The sequence below is a fragment of the Schistocerca gregaria genome, chromosome X (genome assembly GCF_023897955.1).
Source record: "Schistocerca gregaria isolate iqSchGreg1 chromosome X, iqSchGreg1.2, whole genome shotgun sequence".
NCBI lineage: Eukaryota > Metazoa > Arthropoda > Insecta > Orthoptera > Acrididae > Schistocerca > Schistocerca gregaria.
The window spans coordinates 126,804,032-126,825,756 of NC_064931.1; the positions used below are offsets into that span (position 1 = coordinate 126,804,032).

Here is a 21,725-nt window from a genome sequence, read left to right on the forward strand (position 1 = left end):
CCCATCATTTAGATAAAGCTTCAAGTACTTTAGCATAAGTTATTGTTCTGATATGTTCTAGTATATCTGTGCATGAAAACTTAGAAGAACCATGGACCTTGCCGTTGGTGGGGAGGCTTGCGTGCCTCAACGATACAGATAGCCATACCGTAGGTGCAACCACAATGGAGGGGTATCTGTTGAGAGGCCAGACAAACTTGTGGTTCCTGAAGAGGGGCAGCAGCCTTTTCAGTAGTTGCAGGGGCAACAGTCTGGATGATTGACTGATCTGGCCTTGTAACAATAACCAAAACAGCCTTGCTGTGCTGGTACTGCGAACGGCTGAAAGCAAGGGGAAACTACAGCCGTAATTTTTCCCGAGGGCATGCAGCTTTACTGTATGATTAAATGATGATGGCATCCTCTTGGGTAAAATATTCCGGAGGTAAAATAGTCCCCCATTCGGATCTCCGGGCGGGGACTACTCAAGAGGATGTCGTTATTAGGAGAAAGAAAACTGGCGTTCTACGGGTCGGAGCGTGGAATGTCAGATCCCTTAATCGGGCAGGTAGGTTAGAAAATTTAAAAAGGGAAATGGATAGGTTAAAGTTAGATATAGTGGGAATTAGTGAAGTTCGGTGGCAGGAGGAACAAGACTTCTGGTCAGGTGACTACAGGGTTATTAACACAAAATCAAATAGGGGTAATGCAGGAGTAGGTTTAATAATGAATAGGAAAATAGGAATGCGGGTAAGCTACTACAAACAACATAGCGAACGCATTATTGTGGCCAAGATAGATACGAAGCCCACACCTACTACAGTAGTACAAGTTTATATGCCAACTAGCTCTGCAGATGACGAAGAAATTGAAGAAATGTATGATCAAATAAAAGAAATTATTCAGATAGTGAAGGGTGACGAAAATTTAATAGTCATGGGTGACTGGAATTCGGTAGTAGGAAAAGGGGGAGAAGAAAACGTAGTAGGTGAATGTGGACTGGGGCAAAGAAATGAAAGAGGAAGCCGCCTGGTAGAATTTTGCACAGAGCACAACTTAATCATAGGTAACACTTGGTTCAAGAATCATAAAAGAAGGCTGTATACATTGAAGAAGCCTGGAGATACTGACAGGTTTCAGATAGATTATATAATGGTACGACAGAGATATAGGAACCAGGTTTTAAATTGTAAGACATTTCCAGGGGCAGATGTGGACTCTGACCACAATCTGTTGGTTATGACCTGTAGATTAAAACTGAAGAAACTGCAAAAAGGTGGGAATTTAAGGAGATGGGACCTGGATAAACTAAAAGAACCAGAGGTTGTACAGAGTTTCAAGGAGAGCATAAGGGAGCAATTGACAGGAATGGGGGAAAAAAATACAATAGAAGAAGAATGGGTAGCTTTGAGGGATGAAGTAGTGAAGGCAGCAGAGGATCAAGTAGGTAAAAAGATGAGGGCTAGTAGAAATCCTTGGGTAACAGAAGAAATATTGAATTTAATTGATGAAAGGAGAAAATATAAAAATGCAGTAAATGAAGCAGGCAAAAAGGAATACAAACGTCTCAAAAATGAGATCGACAGGAAATACAAAATGGCTAAGCAGTGATGGCTTGAGGACAAATGTAAGGATGTAGAGGCTTATCTCACTAGGCGTAAGATAGATACTGCCTACAGGAAAATTAAAGAGACGTTTGGAGATAAGAGAACCACTTGTATGAACATCAAGAGCTCAGATGGGAACCCAGTTCTAAGCAAAGAAGGGAAAGCAGAAAGGTGGAAGGAGTATATAGAGTGTCTATACAAGGGTGATGTACTTGAGGACAATATTATGGAAATGGAAGAGGATGTAGATGAAGATGAAATGGGAGATACGATATTGCGTGAAGAGTTTGACAGAGCACTGAAAGACCTGAGTCGAAACAAGGCCCCTGGAGTAGACAACATTCCATTGGAACTACTGACGGCCTTGGGAGAACCAGTCCTGACAAAACTCTTACCATCTGGTGAGCAAGATGTATGAGACAGGCGAAATACCCTCAGACTTCAAGAAGAATATAATAATTCCAATCCCAAAGAAAGCAGGTGTTGACAGATGTGAAAATTACCGAACTATCAGTTTAATAAGTCACAGCTGCAAAATACTAACGCGAGTTCTTTACAGACGAATGGAAAAACTAGTAGAAGCCGACCTCGGGGAAGATCAGTTTGGATTCCGTAGAAATGTTGAAACACGTGAGGCAATACTGACCCTACGACTTATCTTAGAAGCTAGATTAAGGAAGGGCAAACCTACGTTTCTAGCATTTGTAGACGTAGAGAAAGCTTTTGACAATGTTGACTGGAATACTCTCTTTCAAATTCTGAAGGTGGCAGGGGTAAAATACAGGGAGCGAAAGGCTATTTACAATTTGTACAGAAACCAGATGGCAGTTATAAGAGTCGAGGGACATGAAAGGGAAGCAGTGGTTGGGAAGGGAGTGAGACAGTGCTGTAGTCTATCCCCGATGTTATTCAATCTGTATATTGAGCAAGCAGTGAAGGAAACAAAAGAAAAATTCGGAGTAGGTATTAAAGCCCATGGATAAGAAATAAAAACTTTGAGGTTCGCCGATGACATCGTAATTCTGTCAGAGACAGCAAAGGACTTGGAAGAGCAGTTGAATGGAATGGATAGTGTCTTGAAAGGAGGATATAAGATGACCATCAACAAAAGCAAAACGAGGATAATGGAATGTAGTCGAATAAAGTCGGGTGATGCTGAGGGAATTAGATTAGGAAGTGAGACACTTCAAATAGTAAAGGAGTTTTGCTATTTGGGGAGCAAAATAACTGATGATGGTTGAAGTAGAGAGGATATAAAATGTAGACTGGCAATGGCAAGGAAAGCATTTCTGAAGAAGAGGAGTTTGTTAACATCGAGTATAGATTTAAGTGTCAGGAAGTCATTTCTGAAAGTATTTGTGTGGAGTGTAGCCATGTATGGAAGTGAAACATGGACGATAAATATTTTGGACAAGAAGAGAATAGAAGCTTTCGAAAAGTGGTGCTACAGAAGAATGCTGAAGGTTAATGAGGAAGTATTGAATCGGATTGGGGAGAAGAGAAGTTTGTGGCACAACTTGACCAGAAGAAGGGATTGGTTGGTAGGACATGTTCTGAGGCATCAAGGGATCACCAATTTAGTATTGGAGGGCAGCGTGGAGGGTAAAAATCGTAGAGGGAGACCAAGAGATGACTACACTAAGCAGATTCAGAAGGATGTAGGTTGCATTAGGTACTGGGAGATGAAGAAGCTTGCACAGGATATTGTAGCATGGAGAGCTGCATCAAACCAGTTTCAGGACTGAAGACCACAACAACAACATTGTGAATGAAACTCTTTTTAGTACTTGATGTAGTCATTCAATACTCCAAAATGCCTGCTTTTCTTGTGATAATGATGGTAGGTGAAAAATGGAAGGTTCAACTATGAAAAATTTGTCTAATCTTTCTTGTGGCCTACATGGATTAGAAAGTAAGCTTTTGATTATAGAATAACAATCCTAGTTACAAACATCCAGTGGTTATAGATTTTATTGTGTTACAGACTAATTTGGTCCCTGACATGAAGGATGCCATGCAGTACACTGAGAAATTTAAAAGCTTGCCATTGACACCATCTGTCAGAGGTTTTGGTGGGAGCCCAATTGATGGATGTGTTGTTGTCACAGCAACAGGGATGATTGGAGCTATAATATGTTTACAAGAAGGTCAGGGCGTACCGCTTTTGCTGCACACGAGTGAAAGCCTTTCCTCGACTCGGAGCAGGATCACAGCAGCTGACATATGTTTTGGGAAAAGTAAGACATGTTTTCAGTTAATATTTGCTGAACTGTATGTCACCCTACTGTGGTTTCACATAATTTAACATTTGTTTGTTTTTTAAGGAAAAAAAATTATTCAAGTAAATAAGGTTCGCTCCCTGTTAGCTAATAATGAGTAATTAGAGTTTATATATGGAAGATCGACTTAAGTATTATTGTACAGTTCAAACCCTTTGCTACTCATATATGCACCATATACCTCTGCTCTTGTCTTCCTACAATTTGTGGATTTAGTATTCTATTATGCAAAAATTTAGTGTTAATAATATTGAAATCGACACCAGCATAGGTTACCACAAGTTAAAAAGCATGATGTTTTCTACTGTGTCCCCTAGTGACTATGTAGACTTATTATCAAGCTGATAATGGCAGCATGCATCATGCTCCTTTAATTAGGGCAAACTTTGCATTTTATTTTAAGCTAATGTCTCTAACTTGGCTTATCTTTTTATATTTTGCCAATATATTTCACTTCTGGCACACCTTTGTATCTCTATACTTCAAATGTTTATGTATTCCTCATCTTCATGTTATTTGCCATGTTTCCTTGCTTCTAATTACAAAGATTTAAAGATTTTTCTTTAACTAATGTTTATTACAGAAGCACCATTTATAATCAGTTATAATCAGTAGACATTTATTATCGAAGAGCTGGTTTTAAACTCCTATTTGACAACCATGCTGTACATTTTCTGCACTTTCAGGAAACTGCTTAAGGCAATTCTTAACGTAGTTCTTATGTAACATATTAAGGACCTCTGTGTTGCTCCTTACCAATTGAGCTTGTGCACTTGTTTGTGCTTTACAAAAACAATTTCCTCACTTGTGCTGTATGGCACATTATGGTGTTTGTAATTGATCATGAAGTATGATTTCAATTTCCAAATACAAAGTGCTGCAGAATTCCAGTCTTCATTATTTCACATGCATATTTGTCACAGAATACTCTATAATTCTTTCATGATTCATTTAGTTGATTTCAGATCCTACAAATATGCTTTTGCCTTCAATTCTATTCTATGCTAACTTCAAACTGTTCCTTCACTTTCATTATTACTTCCTAAACTATGATGTGGAAACTATGAATGATAACTGGCAGTGTTTTTAATATTGTTTCTTTTGAGGAGATTGATTGTGTTGAGGACTTCGATTGTCAGTCAGGTACAACACCCACACAAGCTAATGTCAGTGAGGGTACTTGTTGCCCAAAGTATGCCTTTCTGTACAGAAGCTATCCATGCATTTTGGCACAAGGTGTGTGGTTTGGGAATGAGTGTGTCAGCCCAAAACCAGTAACCACTGCACCAAAAATTTTATATCAGTGCAGTTGTGATGGACATAACAAAACATTATCCAGTCTCCTGAGCAGTGAATAGTTTTGGACCTACCATTCCTTGGCAACATGCCTCGAATAAGCAAATTTTATCTTTTGTCACTTTTAGCTATGCATGAAAATTGTTAATGCCATGTCTGTCAAAACAGCAAAAACATTATCTTTGAAGGTGATGCTTCTATCTGTGTGTTGGGTGCACAGTATATTCTAGTCTTTCCTCACTCTACTCGTGCACCATTTCAGACTTTACCATGAGTTCCGTGTACAACTCTTTTATGATAAGTGCATAAAAATAGAATGCAATATCTCTTTAACAAACTCTTTTTATCCTTTACCAATTGTTATCATTTGTGACACACTGGTATTTTGCATCCTTATCTTACAACATGTCTGCTTTCAATTGACCGAGCAAGGTGGCGCAGTGGTTAGCGCACTGGACTCGCATTCGGGAGAGCAACAGTTCAAACCTGCATCAAGCCATCCAGATTTAGGTTTTCTGTGATTTCCCTAAATCGCTCCAGGCAAATGCTGGGATGTTTCTTTTGAAAGGGCCAACACAAACCGAGCTTGTGCTCCGTCTTTAATGACCTCTATATTGATGGACATTAAACCCAATCTTCCTTGCTTACTCCTTAAATTGACGTATTTTATACCAGTTTCTCCAACTGTGCTCTATTTACAATTCCTATATTTCCACACACACACACTCCCTGTTTACATATCTTCATCCTTACTTTTATCTCCTGTCATCACTGTACGAACTTCCTCTTGGGTTTTGTTGTTTACATTTCTGGCTACTGCACAGTGTATTTGGGGAGGTACCAGTGACATATAAAATTCATCTGGAACAAAGTCATTTGGAAGTATGTCTGCCATATCCTACGTTCACCTACACAGCTGCTTGAGTCAAGAAACTAAAGATTGTATTTCATTTGCTGACTATATCAACTGAAGGAAGTCACGTTTCTGATCATAGATGAATGGAAAGCAATATATGCTTGGTTGGCATGAGTCAGTAGCTAAAACCACAAAGATGATATTCATGAAGCTGATGTAAAAGTTAACAAGGGCCCTTGATTTTGAAATTTTGAAATATGTTTCCTGAACATTCCCTTGAGCTTTACCACACACACTGCATTCTGTTGACATGGCCTTTTCTTAAAATTTTATTACTGTGATATGTTAAATAATGCCCAATAAAACACCGAGAAAGAAGACAGAGTGTATAAATGAAAAGCACAACATTGTGTATGTTATACAGTATTAATTTATTTTTGCTAACCAGTTTTTGGCTTACAATGCCACATCAGGCTTTAACTGACTCTTGTCAGAGGTACAGTATTCATGAATAACATTGAAAAACATGTTGCACATCAAGAATGAGGTACAAACACAAAGTTTGCAGTGTGACATTTTTTGAAATGTTGTTCATGAATAATATACCTCCTTTGAAGATCATAGGCAGTTAAAGTCTTATGACAGCCTTGTAAGCCAAAAAATTACTAACAAAAATAAATTAATATTGTAGAACATACACAATATTATGCTATTTATTTATAATTATGAAGTTGTTCTATCAAGAAGTGAGAGAAGAATCGGTTAATGAGAGAGAATTTGTTACCTGAAAGAGTACACATCAAACAGGGGAAAATAAAATCATTATGTAAAATGAGAAAGAGAAATACTATATATGGAATTGATTGAGTAGTTGGAAAGTGCCAGAAAGAGCATAGAGAAAGTGATACCAGTAGGAAGTAAGATAGCAGGTGTACAGTTCTCCATCATTATTTCTCAGTAGGTTTTTTTTCAGTTTGGAATGTAATTTATTGATCTTCATATAAGTATACTGTCCTTCAAAGTAGTCACCAGCATTGTGTAGAACCCGTTGCCAGCAATGTAGAAGGTGTAGTATACCATTAGCAGAGCCTGTTCTGTTGATGGTGTGAATGGAGAAGTCTAAAGTTATGGTGATTCTCATGTACGACTGTGATGGTGTTATCCTAGCACATTACATTCCTCCACAGCAGACTGTCAGTGCACAGTATTACAGTTAGCTTTTGGAGCATCACCTGCGACTAGCTTTGCGAAAGAAGCAGTGACACTTTCTGCACAATCCGCCTATCATTTTGCACGACAATGCGTGGGCACATACAGCGCAAGCTGTGGCTACTCTGTTCAATCGATGGGACTGGGAAGTACTGTACCATCCACCATACTCCCTGGACTTAGGTCCTTGTGACTTGGATTTGATTGCAAAGCTGAAGAAACCACTTAGTGGCATTCGCTTCAGAACTGTTTCAGAGATTTGACAGGCAGTAGACCACTCCATTCACACCATCAACAGAACATGCTCTGCTAACAGTATACTATGCCTTCCACATCACTGGCAATGGGTTCTACACAATGCTGATGACTATTTTGAAGGACAGTAACAGGTGCAAACATGTAACTCTTTTGTATTGGTTGTGAATAAATAGTTGCCACTATTTAAATTCCAACCCTCATATTAGTAAACTGCATTCTGCCTTCAAAGTATTGTCTTGAGAGTTGCTGCAGAGTTTCCTTCTTTTCTACAGTGATACTTTGTGTGTGCATAAACTAAGCCTATTTTTTATGTTTCTGTATCCCATAAGGGGGATGGCAAGCATTCCATAGGCTAGTTTGTCCAATTTCTACATGATGAACATTAATTGATAGAAACACAATATATCTAACCCACTTCTTCTCTTGTATCTTTTAAATGGTTACATGAAATCAAGCATTAGTTGTCGTCACTGTTGACCTTTGCCTCAATATGTTTGAGTTGTGTTTGATGGAGTAGTGATGTGTAGTGCTTCAAGACAATACCTTTTTCATGACTATTGATAGTCTTCCCTATTAATAGCTGTATTTGTAATTTCATTTATTTGGGTGATGAGGAATAGCAAATATCTTTATTTGCTCTGTGTATTTCTGGTTGGTAGTAGTGGGCTAAAGTTATATTCCCTGTGATGAACCTTGCAAGGAGGGCATCACCTTCATGTACAAAACTTTGTACAAAGGTTCGCACGCATCAACACTGTTTTAATTTTGGAAGTCAACTGCTGGGACATGAATCTTTCAGACACTTTGAGCTATTGGAGGGAACTGAACGCAATGCGATTTGCTCAGATGTGACTGATTTTTATTTTGGTTGTATGTGATCCAATGCCACTTGGTGATTTTAAATCTCAGTTATGTTTTCTGTAGTCACAATGGTCTGTTCCTGGCCCAAACTAGGAACATTGGCCATGAAAATCGGACCTTAATTCTGCAGTGAACTGCAATAGGCTTCACACTTCATTATGCATAAACTGAATACACTAGACTTTCACTAATCTGCCCATTCCTTGCACATATGGGTGCCGTATTAGTGGAAATGCCTGATTGTTGAGAGTGTCTGAAATTTAGTTTAAACACATAGGGAATATACTGTATTAAATTCTAAGATAGATTCATTTTCATAGAAAACGCTGTTCTTGAATGTGTCCATAGTATTACTCATTGTGAACATGCCCCAAATTTTTAGTTGTTGCAATAATGAAATGTGACACCGGCACACAGCTCCTTTACAAGCATTACATCATTACTGCATGTGTCGGGTTATTGCATAATGTACTCCAGGAAGATGTCTGCAGCTTTAGCACCACAGGGTGAGAAATCTTCATGGTCTCATCTCCTTTATTACTTTCATCATTATTTTTCTGCACACTTTTGATTATTTCTTCATGAGTTATAATTTGGTCTGTTTACAGTTTTCCACATACAACCACTTAGCAACATATTCTTCATTATTTTCTCCTCCTCCTCTTCCTCCTCCTCCTCCTCCCCATATGTATAGCATTGTTTAACATTGTAATTAACTAACTACATTGTTGCACAGACTAATTCATTATTGTGTATCTCATTTCTGCTTGGCCAGCTAGAGGCAGGATGTGGGCTGGGTTGTTAAGATGCCAGACTACTAAGGGCCAGATCAGCAAGACTTTAGTGTTACAAATCCTATCCATTTTTGATGCAAGTTCCAGTGGAGCAGCCGCTGTTACACACTGCTCCTGTGTCAGTGTTTGTGCACCTTCAAAATGCTCCACTTTTGTGAACATTTGGCACACTGATAAGAACATTCTTACCGGCTGACATATCACTGGTGAAATTTTCACTTCTTTTTTCTTTATTATTATTATTATTATTATTATTATTATTATTATTACACATTTAGTGTTTTCATTTGATCCACCATCATATGGTGGCACAAGGACTTTGGTGTATTGCATTTTTTTCTCTATCATGCTTCTTTTTTTCTGATTTCATTCTATTCCTCATTTAATCTTATTGCTTTCTCTCTTTTTATAGGCATTCATAGTGGTGCAGTCCATACTTGGCAGTGCTACATATAGAACCAACAATGTACTTAGTGTAGAACCAAAAATAACTCTATTTGAATGTTAGAGGAATAATTTTGAGCACAGTCAAAATACATGACAGATTTTGTTTACCCATCACTCATCACCATACTGCAGAGTGCGTACGGTGTTGTACTGGCAGAAGACTGTGAGTGCAAACGAACTAGAATTGTGACTGCCAGATGAGAGAAAACTGATGGGGGGAAATGAGCCACACCTCCCACTGGCAGGACAGGAGCCTAGGCCTACACCCATTTTCTGTGTTCTTGTGAAAGCAGAATTGACAGATTGTTTCTAGTGTTGTGAGGGTTTTAATCAAAATTTGTGAAGAACCAGGTGGTAGTGCTAAGTTCCTGTGGGACAAAACTGCTGAGGTCATCGGTCCCTAGGCTTACACACACACACACACACACACACACACACACACACACACACACACACAGAGCCGGGTGAACCATGGCAAGGCACTTTAGATGACGTGGCTACCCCACACGGCCAATGGACCAGGATTAGTTGCTTTACTCATTTCAAAATAAGAAAAGAAAACAATGAGTAACATGCAACACAAAGCATTCAAGAAACGCTACTACACAACTGGTTGTTGAGGTTGGCAGAGTGTTGCTAATGAGGTAATTCAGGCCAACCTCTAGCGATATTCGATGCAACCACAGTTCAAAACATCTGCCACTTGAAACAGCCACATTAAAAGTGTCCACCTTATACCAATTTTTGAACTTAAACGAACAAAAACAAACAGTTTACACAATTCTGTGTTCTAAGATGGCCAAGTGCTACGTTGCATTGTGTGGCAAGACCATTCAGCCACCCACAATTGGCATGGCACTAGAGCATTGAGTGAACTTGGTCTTCTGCAGATGATGGGTAATACCAGTAACTGAGAATTTCAAACTATACGTGATAAAATAATGCACCTGTTTACGATTTTCTGTGAAGTAACTTCTATTAGGTAATCTCACATTTTGATGTAGAATTTGTTTCTGTATTCACACTTTTTGGAAAATACAAAATTTTCCTGTCCTTATATGCAAAAAATTTGGTGATTTCTCAAACTGGGGAACAATCAAGAATGGGGTGCCGCAAGGTTCGGTCTAGGGTCCTCTGCTGTTCTTAATATATATTAATGACTTGCCATTTTATATTCACGAAGATGCAAAGCTGGTACTTTTTGCCGATGATACAAGTATAGCTATCACACCCGACAGACAAGAATTAACTGGTGAAATTGTAAACGATGGTTTTCAAAAAAATCAGTAAGTGGTTCTCTGCAAATGGGCTCTCATTAAACTTTGACAAAACACAGAGTATACAGTTCCACACAGTAAATGCAATGACCCCATTAATAAATATAGACTTCGATCAGAAATTGGTAGCTAAGGTAGAATATTCAAAATTTCTAGGTGTATGCATTTATGAGGGGTTGAACTGGAAAAAACACAATGAGGATCTGCTGAAATGTTTGAGTTCAGCTACTTATGCTATTAGGGTCATTGCAAATTTTGGCAATATATATCTGAGTAAATTAGCTTACCACACCTATTTTCATTCTCTGCTTTCGTATGGCATCATATTCTGGGGTAACTCATCATTGAGTAAAAGAGTGTTCATTGCACAAAAGCGTGTAATCAGAATAATTGCTTGAGCACATCCAAGATCATCCTGCAGACACTGATTTAAAGAGCTAGAAATCTTCACTGTAGCCTCACAATATATATATTCGCTTATGAAATTTGTTATTAACAATCCGAACGAATTCAAAAGTAATAGCAGTGTACATGGCTACAACACTAGGAGAAAGGATGAAGAAAGGATGATCTTCACTACTCAAGGTTAGATTTAACCTTGGCTCAGAAGGGGGGAAATTATGCTGCCACAAAAGTCTTTGGTCATTTACCTAATAGCATCAAAAGTCTGACAGATAGCCATATAGCATTTAAAAGGAAGTTAAAAGAATTTCTTAATGGCAACTCTTTCTACTCATTAGCTGATTTTTTGGATATAGTAAGTGGGTAATTCCCCAACCTCTAAAATAATAATAATAATAATAATAATAATAATAATAATTTTGATTGTCATGTAATATTTTGTCTAATGTAATATCTTGTATAGACACCTTTTATTAACCTGACACGTTCCACATCATTACGAAGTGTCGTATTCATGATCTATGGAGCAAGTACTAATCTAATCTAATCTAATCTTAGGTATTGAGCATGTTCCTTAATGTGATATTCAGTGTGTTAAATCTGGTATGTGATATTTAAAAACTATATACTCCAACCATGAACAGTTATATTTTTGTAATTGTGCTTAAATGTAATGTGGATGGCTAGTTGTATTTTTTCCCAACTTAGACACTGTGGAAATAAAGCATTACAGTATAAATATTTTTAGGCTTATACGAGAGAAACTCAGCAGTCGATAGGCACTTAAAGAAGCCTTTAATAACTGATTTGACACTAATATGCTGAATTAAGTAAGAGACTGGTATGTCGTGAGTCAAAAGACTATTTAAAATATTAAGTTGTGACTGTGATTCTTAAATGAAAGCATTACTTGATTTTGAAACTAGTAATGATTTTAATTAATAAAAATCATCAAAAGTTTCAGATCTACATATACTTTTTTCCTGACAGCAAGTCTAAGGATCACTTAAATTTGTCTACATTCATTAACTTGTCAGTCAGTCAGTCAGTCAGTCAGTCAGTCAGTCAGTGATGTTTCCTAAAAAGATGTTACTTGTGATAAAATCTTTCTTGTCAACATTCATTTTCCATGAGAAATAGAAGTCTACATGCTTGGAGTTCCACATTTCTGATACTAATTTTTGTGTAAATATGTGCATTTTAGATGGGAATTTCATGGTTGCATTGAGCAGTGGCCGAGTCAGTCTGCCGGTGCACTGTGTACGTGTTACTGTGAAACTTGTGGATGAGAAGTGTGTTTTGAACACTCAAGCATTACCAAGTTTCTTTCCACATTCTGGCCCCATTAATGACATCCAATGTAAGTGTTAAATAGTGTTCCTGCTACGGAGTTAAAATTTGTATAGTACATGCAAAGTTCAAATTTATGTGATTGTTTTCATGTTGTTCTTGAATTTATATTTTCAGTTTTTCTTGAGATTATGTTTCCTTGTTTTTCTTGAGTTTACTGCTGATGTCTTTGTCATCATCTGTATCCTTAAAAATTAAAATTTTTGGGGGATTAGTAACTATTTGTATTAAAACTGGCAGATTAAAACTGTGTGTTGGGCAGGGTCACTAATTGGGACCTTTGCCATTCACGGGCAAGTTCTCTGCTGACTGAGCTATCTAAGCATCACTCATCACCTGCCCTCACAGCTCTACCTCTATCAGTACCTCATCTCCTACGTTCTGTACTTCACATAAGCTGTCCTGCATATATTGCAGAACATGCATTGCCGGAAGAGTGGAATGCTAGTTCCGCAGAGTACTGAGGAGATCATTTGTGAAGTTTGGAAGGTTGGAGATTATGTGTTGGCAGAAGTAAAGATGTGAATCTTGCTTGGATAGCTCAGTTGATAAAGTACTTTCCTTTGAAAGGCAAAAAGTCCCATGTCTGAGTCCTGGTCAGGCACAAAGTTTTAATGTGCCAGAAATTTTCAAATGAGGTTACACTCTACTGCACAGTGAAAATTAATTCCAGAATTTGTTCAAGGACCTCTGAAAAGTTTGAGGAAATAATGCAAAATCCCACTTTTACGAAAACTGATTTTTAAAACTTCTGAAAAATACTTTCCTCCAAGTTGTATACATCCTTTCAGATCACTTAGTTTAGACCTCACAGTATGTATCCTTAGGAAGATAGCTCAGAGACCTTTTTGTAAATGGACCAAAATATTTATGTTGACTCATAATTATGCCCATGAATGAATGGCTTCCTTGCTCTAGATGATATGGTGGTGGTGGTGGGGGGGGGGGGGGGGGAGGGGGAAGGGGAAGGTGACCTAAAGTCGCCAGGTCAGGATTGTAAGGACATGAAATCTTCTGGATTTAATAATATATAGGATGTCAAATTAAACACCTTTCACCTGTCTAGTTTCCAAATTTATTTTATTTGGCTACCAGTTTTGTCGATTTACTACGCCACCTTCAGGCCCCTGGCCGACATGTAGGAAGATCTCTGACTCAGAGTCGGCAAATGATGGTTGAAGGTATCGCTATAGCAAGCAGCAATCTACTGATACCAGTATTGCTGGCCCTGTTTTGATCAGAACTGAGATGGAATGTTCCTACACGTTGGTCAGGGGCCTGAAGATGGCATAGTGAATTAGTGAAACTGGTAGCCAAATAAAATAAGTTTTGAAACTAGGCGACTGAAAGGTGTTTAATTTGACATTGTGTATCAAACATCCGAGTCCTGCAGCCAACTCTGAAAAAATGGACACACAGAGAGTAATAAATACTTTTGCATTTGCATATTTCTCTTGAATTCCTCAAGAAAGTGCAGAACCTGAAATGAATCTCTGAAAGGGTATGGGCTGAAGTGGGATGAAAATGTGTTTTTATTTATTTATTTATTTATTTAAAGTGCATTTATATTACAGATTCTGAGAAATTGGGTTCTATCATATTATAATACAGTAAGGAAGCTATTGTCTAGCTTTCCTAGCAGGAATTCTTCCTTTGTTCCAGTAAGAATCACTAACATATAAAACTGGGGAGGATCAATATATATCTGAGACTGTGGATAATTACAGTCAGATAGATGTTACTGAAAGCTCTGTTTACTTCAGTATAAATGAATTGTTTATGTTCATGAATTTGGATACTCTCTTTTTGCAGGATGTCTTTTTTCCCAGAGTTTTTAGAGTTGTCTTCTAAACTGTCTTGGCTGACTGCTAGTAATTCAAAGCGAAATTGAGGCTATAGGAGGTGTGATCAAAAAGTAACGAGAATTTTTTAATTTTGAAGCCTTTATACATCAGATTTTCAATTTTTTTGTCTTGTTGGTATACATAATCATGATGTATGTTTGCATTTTCAGTTGTTTTGAATATTTAATTCATTGTTGACAGTCAGAAATGTGGTATGTGTTTTCTAGTGTTTGACAAATTTTTACTTTCAAGAAAGATGAATCAAAGAATTTGCATTAAATTTTGCTAAAAAAAAAAAAAAAACCGAAATAAAATGCATCACCACTGTAAAAAGATTTCTTGGAATTTTGGCAACTCTACTATAACTAAGACAAGAGTTTATGAGTGGTATAAATGTTTCAAAGAAGGTTGAGAAGATCTAGACAACAACCACACTGGATACCCTGGAACATCAGTTACTGATGCCAGCATATCCTTTCCCTCATGCCAGATGTTTTTAGCATGAAACATACAACAGAGAAGTTTGTTCTGAAATTGTTGAATTTCGACCAAAAAGACATAATGTAGGCATCATTCAGGAATTGCTGAATAAAGTTGACAGTGATTGAGAACTTCTTAAGAAGTTTATAACAGATGACAAAACATGGGTATGTGATTATGATGTCAAAACGAAAGTCCAGTCATCCATCTACATCTACATTTACATTTATACTCCGCAAGCCACCCAACGGTGTGTGGCGGAGGGCACTTTACGTGCCACTGTCATTACCTCCCTTTTCTGTTCCAGTCGCGTATGGTTCGCGGGAAGAACGACTGTCTGAAAGCCTCCGTCTGCACTCTAATCTCTCTAATTTTACGTTCGTGATCTCCTCGGGAGGTATAAGTAGGGGGAAGCAATATATTCGATACCTCATCCAGAAACACTGATGAGCAATACTCAAGTATAGGTCGAACTAGTGTTTTGTAAGCCACCTCCTTTGTTGATGGACTACATTTTCTGAGGACTCTCCCAATGAATCTCAACCTGGTACCCACCTTACCAACAATTAATTTATATGATCATCCACTTCAAATCGTTCCGCACGCATACTCCCAGATATTTTACAGTAGTAACTGCTACCAGTGTTTGTTCCACTATCATATAATCATACAATAAAGGATCCTTCTTTCTATGTATTCGCAATACATTACATTTGTCTATGTTAAGGGTCAGTTGCCACTCCCTGCACCAAGTGCCTTTCCACTGCAGATCTTCCTGCATTTCGCTACAACTTTCTAATGCTGCAACTTCTCTGTATACTACAGCATCATCCGCGAAAAGCCGCATGGAACTTCCGACACTATCTACTAGGTCATTTATATATATTGTGAAAAGTTATGGTCCCATAACACTCCCCTGTGGCATGCCAGAGGTTATTTTAACGTCTGTAGATGTCTCTCCATTGATAACAACATGCTGTGTTCTGTTTGCTAAAAACTCTTCAATCCAGCCACACAGCTGGTCTGATATTCCGTAGGATCTTACTTTGTTTATCAGGCGACAGTGCGGAACTGTATCGAATGCCGAATGTGGCCCCCTGTGCCTTCTTTCTATTTCCAAAGCTGAAGAGAAACATGAAAGGATCTCGTTTTGCCATTGTTGGTCAGATAAAAACAGAATCATTGAAGGAACTGGACACCACAATGAAAAATGAGCTCCAGAAGTGCTTCTGCAATTGGAAAAAGTGGTGACACAAATGTATAATATCTGTGGTGGATTACTTTGAAGGGACCAAAGTTCATGTTGATGAATAAAGATTCTTTATGAAAAACATAAAAGCTGTTACTTTTGATGAAAACTTCATAGAAACAGAAGAGTAACAGGTAAGGTCGTCACTGGTGTTTGAAATTTGCACTCTTAAGGTGCTGGTGACAGCACTAAAATAAGCCTCTGTATTAGGTGAGAAAAGCAAACGACTAAAGACATACTAGTAAAGCAGCTTCCACAAGCAGGACCAGGCCTAGTTTAGGTTGCTGGGGCACTATTCTGTGTGAAGTAGAGTGTGACTTGCTCAGACACTTCTTTCAGAAAAAAGTTCCATCACCAGGAACAGGAGAATTGTTTAAATGCTTATTTTCATTCCATATAATCATTAACTTTTCTTTAAGGTAGGCATTAAATTTTAATGTTTTATTGTACTAATTACGGTTACTGTTACTTTGTATTGCAACTTTTTTTAAAAATATTTTTCGAAGTGGCTCCACAGGCCACTTATAGGTATGGATCTCCAAACCACATAAATGTCTCCAGTCTGACGATGCATAGCTCATCGCTGACTTGAACCATCTTTTTAATATTCTAGCAACTTTATAAGATGATTAATGAATTACATAGTCTGTCACACCCTTGAACATTTCTTAAATGCATTATCATTTTTATCATCATCGTACTTTGCACATACCTGTAAGTTTACTTTTTGTGATTGTTAACCATTATACTTAAGCTGGTCTACATTATTTTCTGATCCTTTAGTATTTTAGAAACTGGTCTAGGATTCCTGTCTGTGGCCACAACAAATTTTATTTTGATGAACATGTTTCTGTATAACAGCAATATTCTTGATTAATTGTTCTAATAATGTCATCTGACATAAGCAACATATTGCTTCGCCTGAGATAGTCGTGAGCGATCAGAACATAGATGGTTTGACAGTATCTGAGCTGCAGGTAAAAAATTTGTTGGATTAGGAGCACATGCACAACTGAATTAAGAAAATACAAGCGAGTAATTCTAGATGCGGCAATGCTTTCGTCTACAAGACTAAAATTCTGTCATTTGAGTTGGCCGACTCTTTGTTAACGAGAATTGTTGACAGGAGGGAAGGCTACACAAATCAATAAGCTGCATTCTTTATTCACTATTCATGTATTTAAAATGTCTCACCAGTGATCCCCATTCACATATGTTAGAATTTTGAAATATTGCCACTGTACAGATCTATCTTCAAGAGAGTAGTTTACAAACCATTCTCTTCTTAATGCGCCCTGCTTCAAATAATTATTGCTGTTAATGTTAATAATTATTACTGTTAATGATAATAATTATCGATGTTAATGTAAAAGTGTCATCTTGAACTAAATCCGCATCCTATAACATGCTGAGTGTTCTTGATTGTAATGCAGGCAATATGATACGTAATTTCAGTTCTGGCAACAATGCTTCATGCATTACATGATCTTTACTACTTATCGCATAATTGACTCTGCTTAGAAGATACATGAACAGTTCTGTTGACATTTTAAGACAACTGAAAGAACTTTTTGGGTCTTCCATTATAAACTGAAGCAAGGATGCTGAGCAACCGAGCCGATGTCGTTCTTCAACCAGTCATGAATCGAAACATGTTTCTTATTTTTTCTGTATGCAGCGATTCCACTCAGGAAGGTGTAAAGCCTGTATTCTTACAATTCACAATTCAGACAGGATACCACAAGTGAAGTTTGGGGTTATCTTGAGTCAACTTCACAGTAATGCAATTTCAAGGTACAGTCACATCAACGTGACCACCACCTATGTTTGACATCAACATGCAGTAACCACTTACAGACAGCAGATGGCAGCACTAGCAGTGTTGGGGGGGATGAGTGAATCAGTGCAATCATTGTCGTAATGTGGAAATGAAGCAATTTATCTGATGTCCAAAAAGACATGAACATTGGCTTTCAGGCCAAGGGTGGAAGTATTTCTGAAATGGCTGTTTGTAACCTGTTCACATTCTGCCGTGGTTAAAGCATACCGATCATAGCAAAATGGCACTTATCCAAAACTGGCACCTAGGCAACAGTGGTGCATCATGGGCCATAGATGGCAGGGGTAAATGATGGCTGCAGAGATGTGTACAGGTAAATAGATGGACAACTGTTGAACAACTGAGTACCCAGATGAATGAAGGGACTTCCAACACTGTCTTCAATGACTGTTCAGCAAACATTGCTGTGTATGATCTTCTGTAGGAAGTGCTTGGTTAATGCACTTGTGCTGATGGCTGTTCATCTGCAACAAAGGCTGAAATTTTCATGGCAGTAATGTAACTGGATGTTCACTGAGTGGCTGCAAGTGGCCTTTTCAGATAATATTTATTATTATTATTATTATTATTATTATTATTATTATTATTATTTCTTTCCTCTCTCAGATGTTATGTCTGGTTATTATTATTATTATTATTATTATTATTACTATTACTATTATTGTTTCGTGTGGCTCAGTGGTCTAGAAAATCTTTCAATTCTATGCCACTTTGACAAAAATACATGGCACTTCCTTTGAACAGATTTCTGACAGATTTATGAAGTAGACATCGGACCTGTTTTTCTTGACTCTGCTCACATATTATGAGTAATTTTGCACTGTGACTGTTTTATGTCCAGTGTATTTCTGTGATTGCATTTTCAGCATTTTCTTAGAATTTTTCTTCGAGCCCTTCAGGCAGTCTGTAGATTTCCTTTTCGTGCCACTGTGTAAATCAGAGTAAATTGGTTGGCTTCCAGTTTTAATGTCCTTGCGTCTGTAATTTTCCAATACTTTATCTGGTAAACATTTGGCACCAGAATGTAGCTATGCATTTGAAGGATTACTGTCTTCTACAATGGCAGTTGTAGCTGCAGTACAATTTTGAGCCATTTTGGATTCAGTCAACTAGGTTTCTATATAAATAACAACAACAACAACAACAACAACAACAACAACACCAACAAAATTACCTGTCATTGAATGGTCTAGGAAGAGCAACTGCGAATCGCATGTATGAAATGAGTACTTTTTCAACACTTAATTTTGCTGTGTTTACTACTGTTTTCACTTGTTGCTTGTTTTTGTGTTTACAAGAGAACCTGTAGTTAGATGGGTATTTACAAAATATTTGGCAGAAATGACTAAAGCACAGAATGTCAGAACCATGGAATTCCGATTTATATCCCAATAAGTCGCAGTCAGTGAGCTAAAATAAAGCTGAGGCACTTTTAAATTTTGTAGATTTAGTGGATGACTGGTAATGATAGATTAACAACAGTTTTCTTACTGCTGTCAATCATTTTCAAGAGGGAATCCCAGCTTTCATATGCTACCTTCAGCCAAGCACTGGTAAAAAGATCTAGTGAAACACTGTTTCCATGAACTGAAGCTACGACCAAGGAACTGCTGCTGAACACTGAGAAAGATTTAGTAAGCAATAACAAATGCTTTGGCCTTTTGTGCTTTTGCATTTATGGGGAACTACTCTCAGCTTATGGGGGTATTTCATTCTTCTGGAGTTATGTGATACTTCCACCTATTTTTCCCATGTTTGACTTGTGTCGTATTGTTTCAACTTCATGTTCTTTGTAAAGAGCTAAAAATTCATAATTGTCATGATAAGAACAGATGTGCTGTGCAGTCAAATATGCCACCTGACCAGAAAATGCAAAATCAGCACAAGTCAGTTATATGATCTTGTTTCTTCAATGATTCACTTTTCATACATCAGCACTTCACAACTACTTCATTGTGTTAATTATGTAAATGACTAAAATGCATTGATACTTATAGAAACTGTTTCCATAAAAAGGATAGTTTCTTATTCTCTTGATCCAGGCCTCTTAATTAGAATTTTCAGTGGATTTCTGTACTATTCCAAATAAGTGCTGTGATGGGGCATACTAATTGGCTATGGATGACACCTTCCCTGTTCCTAGCCTATTATTATGACATATAAAATGGAGTACATGCTGATACGGCATGATTGCTATTATTAAAGTACTCGGAAATATCTTTCCTGTGTTGTATAATTTATAGCCTTTATTAGCAGTGCAAAAAACTGTTGTGGAACAGACTGGTCAAATCCATGTATAGTTAAAGTGTCTAGTCTGGGGAGTTACCCTCACCTTCCAGTTCACATTACAAGAAAGTGTGTTCATAGTAGAGCAGCAAATGATTCAAGCCATCAATCATTTGTCTTCATAGTCCGGAGTGACAGTGGAGTCCTTGTGACTTACGGCTCTGCATTATTCCATCGTGGCAAATTTGTGTTGCATCTTACACTGGGAATTTCAGGGACAACTGATTTGCCCACATAACTCTTGTTGTATGCAACTTGGTGTTAGCTATTGTAGCTGGAATAACAGTGGTAGCAGTAGCAGTACTGTAATTGTTTTTATCATTATTTTGGTTCTAAACTTTTATAGTTCAATGTATTGTAGGGGTACCAAGTGAAGTCATCTCAATGTTGTCAAGATGGTGGAACCGGTAGAGCACCTTTTGGCTCTAATAAAAAATGATTAGCAAGTTAATATTTATTCATTCAAATTTACAGTTTTGTGTCTTCTCATCGGCCTCAGCTGATATCTCATGCCAGTGATGGGAGGAATTCCGCTGACTGCTGTTGTTGGTGTGGCTGTGCTGGTAACCAGGATCACTATTCAAGCAGTTTGGCTGAAGTCTTGCAGGCTGCCATCTTGCAGGCGAAGCCATAGCGTGAGGTTATGCCCCCACAATGTGTTAGAGTGTCATCGATTCCACCCTGGAATATGACGATGAACCGAGGTGATCCATCATGATGTACCACACTGTCGTAAGTCATGTAGTTGGCTGATCGTGACTCCACCAGACAGGTAGACCCTGTCAGCCAGAAGTACCTGCAGCAATGATCAGACTGGCCCTCTCGCCTAGCAGTGCTGCTGATATAGTGTGATAAGTACTAGTCTACTGGTGCTGGAAGGCCCTTAATCTCCCCATCTGAAATGTTGTATGTGGACAATGTGAAGTCCCACAAGTGTCAGATCTTGGTTACATGATTGTTGCCATCTCAGGAATCACAAGCTGTGTGTTCACAAATGTCTAATACATGGACATCATTACACCGTAATAATCACTGAATCAATAGCTGTGGTGTGAATGCCATCGATCCTAATGACCAGTTGAATTCAGGGCAGGACAATAGCAGATTTATGGCTAAGGGTGGGAGGCAATGATGTAAGGCTTTTGTTCATTATGACCTTTGCTCCCACCTTGCTACGTGCGTGGCAACCAAGGGGCTCAAGCCTTTGCAACACTACTTCCTCTGTCTGTGCTGCAAACCTACACTTCGACTATCTCTTACCTGCTCGGACTTTCTGTTGGATGGTGCTTTTGGTGCAGAATCTGCTTTGACTTGATTCACGATTTTGGTCTTGATTTCCAGTTTCACTCCCAGCACTATCTTCACCTTCCATTAATGATTATATGGTCCCTATTATTGGGTTTGACCTGCC

The 21,725-nt window shown here is 38.0% G+C and overlaps 1 protein-coding gene across 1 annotated transcript in view; it reads left to right on the forward strand.

Moving 5' to 3' along the window:
• LOC126299555 (mediator of RNA polymerase II transcription subunit 16) overlaps window positions 1-21,725 on the forward strand; it is a 319,626-nt gene that overhangs the window by 132,934 nt on the left and 164,967 nt on the right. Inside the window, exons 5-6 of the mRNA XM_049991550.1 lie at window positions 3,571-3,823; window positions 12,470-12,625. Of these exons, the coding sequence (XP_049847507.1) occupies window positions 3,571-3,823; window positions 12,470-12,625 (409 nt within the window). The remainder of the gene's footprint in view (window positions 1-3,570; window positions 3,824-12,469; window positions 12,626-21,725) is intronic.